Source organism: Sinocyclocheilus anshuiensis, unplaced genomic scaffold, assembly GCF_001515605.1.
Source record: "Sinocyclocheilus anshuiensis isolate Anshui unplaced genomic scaffold, SAMN03320099.WGS_v1.1 scaffold123, whole genome shotgun sequence".
NCBI classification, from domain to species: Eukaryota; Metazoa; Chordata; class Actinopteri; order Cypriniformes; family Cyprinidae; genus Sinocyclocheilus; species Sinocyclocheilus anshuiensis.
In genome coordinates this window covers 277,017-283,094 of record NW_015552536.1, presented here as the reverse complement: position 1 = coordinate 283,094, position 6,078 = coordinate 277,017, and the positions used below count along the sequence as shown (strand labels likewise).

Genomic DNA, 6,078 nt, shown 5'->3' with positions numbered 1-6,078 from the left:
TGTAATAAATGTATTGTTCATTGTTCGTTCATGATAGTTAATACATTAACTAACATTAACTAATGGAACCTTATTGAAAAGTTTTACCTTAATATTAAATATCAATATATTATTATTCACTTCTATGTAACAGAATCAGATATAAGTTGTTGTTGTTGTTGATGTTTTTTTGACTTAATTATCCAAATAATGTATAGTCCTACAAAGCTATCATCAGAGCATATGAGCAGAGCAGAGCATAGCATAGCATAGCAGAGCATAGCATAGCAGAGCATAGCGTCACTGAATCCATATGCATCAATTTTCTGTTCTGATCTCAACAAGTCTGGGCAAACCAGTGTTGCTAACTTCTTTCAATAGAAAGTAGCTAAAGCCAGTTTGAAAAGTCGCTAAATGTCGCCAGATGACGTCATTCACTAATTAGCATATTAATGACGTCAGCGAGTCTGTTGTCTTTTACATTTGTTTGTATCTCTTTGCTCACATACTGTATAGAGAAGCAACATAATATCTATTTTAACTGAAGGCGCTGCTCCTCTCAGCTGCTCGCTGTACAGAGCAGACGCAGAGATAGAGGTGTGCGCGCACTGACCTCGCGCCGTTGCGTCAGTACCAGCGATCACAGAGACTCGCTAAGGTTTGTCCAAGAAGTCGCTAGATTTGTCGCTAGTCGCTTTTTTGGAAAAAAAGTCGCCAGGGGGGTCTGAAAAGTCGCTAAATCTAGCGACAAAGTTGCTAAGTTGGCAACACTGGAGGAGAGTGAAACATGCGCGCTGAACACTGCGGGGCGGGGCGCGATGAGGCGTGCCATATATTATTATTATTATTATTATATGTAGCCTATATTTTCAGTGCATCCCTACTTACATCCCCTCCTTGTTTACAAATCCGAAGTAAGTCCATACATCCGATTTAAACGCGGACGGGGCTTTCCTGATAATTTTCTGCAATGCCGCCCTCTTTATTTTACTAACTTACTGCATGCTGAAGGTGACCCAGCTGACCTCACCAGAAAAAAACTCAACACCACCATCTAGTGGATTGTAAAGAAATTGATTTTATTATTTTACCAAATAGTATAATAAAAGATCGATACTTGTATCGATACAGTATTGCTGCGGAAAATATCGCGATACTGATAAAAACTACTTAATTACTGTAACGTGAGTATTTGTAATTCGTTACTTCACACCCCTGCGCGATACTATGCTGTATCGATTTTTTCCCCCACCCCTAGTAGATTCTGAGTCTGACTAACTTGAATTCCTGTGATTGTCCATTACATTTCTGATCTCAACAGACATGTTAAAATGTGTTGTAAATAGAAACCTTTGACGCTCTTCAGAGTGTAGATGCAGTTGCCGATGTGTGGGTACCGAACAGAGTCAGTACTCAGTATTACCAATACTGCAAAAAGTCTGGTATTGTCACATTTTTAAAATTTTTAATATCAACTTGGTACTGAAGTATCGTTACTTTTGACAACACTACCCAGCAACTTCAAGCAGACAAAAACAGGAGTTCATGATATGCTTGAACTTCAAGAGATTTCTGTACACTGTTCAGGCTCACAACTAATCAGAAGCTTTCAGATAAGACTTTTTACAGAGTTCCTGCTCATGTTAGCCACACTTTGGCTCCATGCCCACCAAAAGAGACTCTGACACACTGCTCACCAGTCCTGCCTGCTTTTCTCTTTATCCTCTCACTCTCTTTCTGCGTCTCCCCCTTTCCCGATCGAGGCCTCCATTGTCAGAGCAGTTCCGATGGAAGCCATGTCTCCGTGTTTGTTTGGCCCCAGCGTGTTTCAAGCACGGCTCCTCCAGGTGCTCTTGGCTGTTTTGCTTTGGCTTGGAGAGATGGAGAGTGGACAGATGTTTTGTGTTTTTAATCCTTTTAAGTGGAGTGGATTTGAGGTTTAGGGAGGCCGCTTTGATAATTTTTCCTGTTTGCTCTTCTGGTGCTGTTATGATTTTGATAGAGGGGAAATGAAAAATACAGAACAGGGCAAGAGAATGCAAAAGAGCAGCCATGATGCATTTCCCCTGTTGTAAAGTAGTGATGAAGACCAGACTTTAGACTTGCTTTATTTGTATTTTGTCTTTTAGAGTTGTTGGCATTTGTTTGCAGTTTGAATCTTTCCATTTCTGGTACTTCCTCTGGCTTTTACTTTATATCTTTTAAGGATTCTTACATATTACAGTTCTGGCTGATACTGATAAGCAAATTATTATTTTTCTAGTATGGCTGATAGTAAAATTAAATACCATTTTATCTAAATAAATTAAAAATAAAACACAAAAGCTACAAATAAATAGTTTCAGATGCTAAACATGAATTTTGGAATCACAACATTATTATGTACAGTATGGAAAATAAATATTAATTTTGAGAACTGCTGAATATTACATTTAACAGTATTAAATGATTAGTGTTTTCATAGATGAACCATGAGCGTTAGAGGATGGCAAGGTTAATCTAAATGTAAAATTAGGGCAAATGAGCATGCATAATTAAATATCCAGTATTAAAAAAAATCAGATGTAGCGTCATATACATTGTGCATTCTTAGTTTTTTTTTTTTTGAAAGAAGTTAATGTTTATTTAGCATGGATGCATTAAATTGTTCAAAGGTGACAGTGAAGATTTTTACATTCTGTTGCAAATAAATGCTGTTCTTTTGAATACTTACTATTCTTTAAAGAATGCTGAAATAGTCCTGTAAAAAATGTATCGCACTTTCCACAAAAATATTAAGCAGCACAACCATTTTTAACTGTGATGATGATAATAAGAAATGTTTCTTGAGCACAAAATTAGCATATTAGAATGTTTTATTTAAATTGCAGTAATATTTCACTGTATTTTAATATAATATTTTCACAATGTAGCATTATTGAGTAATTTTAATAATTTCAGTAACTCCTACGCTACATAAGTAGTGTAGTTACACAAGTAACTTTGTTTTTATGCCAAGTAAATGCTAAATAATATTTTTTTTGATAATAAATTACATCCATTTTAAAGGACATAATAAAAAATAAATAGTCCCCGTAAATAGATTTATTGTAGTTTTTTTTGTAGTGGAACTGTCAATTTTCTCAAAAGGACCCAAAACTACTTTTACTGCTAGCTTTGCATACAAAATAGCCTTCCCAGCACTTGTAATTTGTATGTAATTAACATTTTAATTCTAGAATCAGAAATGGGCACGAAAATGGTGATGTCTTTGACCCTTTACAGACCCCGGATCCAGACCTGTCCTCAGGCAGCAGTGAGTCTTTGCCGGCGCTGGAGAGGAGGAACGGTCTGTCGGGAGTGAGTCTGAGCGCAGAACCTCCGTTAGAGGAAAACCTGACTTGCACTGAGCTCACAGACAAAGCTGCCTTGACTGTGTGCCCCAGCGAGGGCAACCAGACCCCAGAGACTCCCCTGTCCTCACCGGATGTGTCAAGTCCAGTGGGGAAGAGGCCCAGACGGAGCCCCCTCACCCCGAGCAGCTCCCGCCGGAGGACTGGTGAACGCTCCGTACCCAAACGCAACACCGGCAGGACTCCCAAACGGACCCCCAGCGTCCCTATACTACAGCACCGCAAAGCAACCCTCTGTGTCTGCTGAACTCCAAAAGACCGACAAAGATCCTGGTTTCTGATGTTCTGCATGGTCTCAAGAATAAATAACTGCTATTGTTTGTGTCCATGTTTTGACTATGTGCCACTGTTTCTGTTTATAATGTAGGATTTTGTTTCCTGTGTTATCATCGTGTTTTTTGTTCTTTCCTTTAATTTTAAGGGTGTAAATGTGAGAGTAAAAAGAAAATCTCATTTTTAGCAATCGGATTTATAGTTATTTTACATGTAAAAAAAACAAACAATGCAGATCAGTCTTTTAAAGGAAAATTCATTTAAAGGATGTATTTAATCTTTCTCCCTTTAAATTAAACCGCATTATTCGACTCCATCTTTGAAATGACATGAATTACTTGTATAGATTTTCTGAAAATGACCAAATAGTTGGAGGTATGCAATATATATTTTTATACTTATTATATTTTTCAAAATGCCCAGTTTTCTTGCCCCACAGTGCTTGTGTGCACATTTGCCCTTTGCCAATATACTTTATTATTTGTTCATTTAATATTCACACCAGTATTTGGTAGCATTGTCCTGTCTTTTTAATTCTGAGTTGCTGCATTAATGTTTTTGTTTTCAGAGAGCATGAGTTAATTAATCTGAGACATATCACTGATCATTGGACTACAGAGCAAATGTATTTATTTTCTTTTGATAAAACCTTTGTAAAAGTTGAGGATTGCATGCTCTGTTATATCCTTATAACTGTCTTTTTCTTGGGGCGTTTTGATTTTTTTGACTGTCCACCTTTTTGTATGTATTTCAATATTGTAAGTTATTTAATATCAGTAATGTCTGTCAGATAACATCTTCCAACACCAGATCCAGAGCTAATGTGATGTGTGGTTATGAGCCGATGTTTAGACGAAGGAGTGTACAGCACATTTTAGCGGGATGTTTGTTGCCCCATGTTTGAGACTTTGTCTTTTTGAAGGAGATTTAAACTCTAAACTCTCAAGGTGGAAAATAAGTCATGTTTTCATAGTGTTTTTATCCTTGGAGATGAATTTTCACTATTTGCTATAGTGGCAGCTTTGGTTTGAGTACTCGTTGTTGCCTGAATGACAGTGACAGTTTGATGGATTTAAATTCATATAGAGTTTCTTAAAAAAACATCTACAAAGGCCATAAATAATTGAATTTGAGAAAAAAAAGATAAATAATATTGTTTTAATCCGATTCTGCATGTTAAAACTTGTTATAGAGTGTGATTTTGTTTTTGTTACCCTTTTATTCCGTTAAAACCAGTGGCGATTTCACTTCATTGTAATAGCTCTGGCCTGAGCAGTATAGGGGCAGTTGGGTATCATGGAGGCTTTCCTCTTTCACTGGTTTTCTGAAATGTGTGATAGGTCATATCGAACTGCACCTGTCTTGGAATAGAATCGAATATTAGTGTATTGGATGCTGTCTTGTTCAGGGTTTTTTTCTTTTCTTTTCTTTTCTGGAATTGCAATAAAGAGATACTCGATTTTGTGTTTAAATATTTACATGTGTTGCTATACATTTCATGAACTCAATAGTCAAATAGATCAGAAATGCTGAAACTCTTAGAATGCTTAAAGAATGTGACCGTCGTTAAGCATAAAGACCGATTGTTTAATGAAATGTAATTTAGAGCTTACTTTTGGCATCAAAAAAACTTTTAGATGTACTTTCTTCAGCCATTTTATTTTATTTTTTACAATGTTTCAAGAACTGGTGTGGCGGTGATTGTCATTGTGTTTACCCAACCACCAGGTGGTAGTCAATACTAGCTGACTAGACTGGAAGTCGAGTCTTGAGAGCGTCCACTACTACATAGTTTTGCTCGACGTTTTCTAGAAGGCTAAGACTCTAGGAGTCTAAGGTAGACTCACGCCTGACAGCGGCTAAACCCACACCCTCCAAAATGGTGCTAAACTGCCAAGGAAACACTTCTGATCTGCTGCTCCTCTTGAGTGAAGAGTGTGCGTGAGTCTGCATGTTTAACTTAGTTATTCTTCAGGATAAAATTGCTGAAAAATACCCTCAGGTGTTACCTGAATCTGACTAAACCCGCTTTTCGGGACGTTCTCAAATGGAAAACATAATAGCATAACAAAATAAACAATGTGTTTTCCCCCCCGGAAAAATACAGGTTGTGGGAATGAGTAGGTTTAGGATTAATCTGTATTATAATTAGCTGTATTTAAAATCAAAACACGTCTATCTGTCCCCATATGTCCTTAAAGGGACAAATGATTAATAGTAATTTATATTAATTAGTTATCCTCTATATAACAATAGATGTCTGTAGTACTTAATGAATTACACGTCCTAATTTAGATATTTAATGAAAACTGATAATGTCCCTTTAGGGCAACATTAATTGTAAAAAGTATTCATAAAAAAAAAACATCTATTTATTAAACAAATTAATCAATAATCGAAAGAAAATAACATCCATTTATTTGCTTGTCTATTA

At 36.5% G+C, this 6,078-nt stretch overlaps 1 protein-coding gene across 1 annotated transcript in view; it reads left to right on the top strand.

Moving 5' to 3' along the window:
• LOC107663788 (protein phosphatase 1D-like) overlaps window positions 1–5,055 on the top strand; it is an 18,768-nt gene extending 13,713 nt beyond the window's left edge. The window contains exon 6 of the mRNA XM_016454118.1: window positions 3,244–5,055. Coding sequence (XP_016309604.1) covers window positions 3,244–3,618 — 375 coding nt within the window. The 3' untranslated portion in view covers window positions 3,619–5,055. The remainder of the gene's footprint in view (window positions 1–3,243) is intronic.
• Window positions 5,056–6,078: the final 1,023 nt, after the last annotated feature.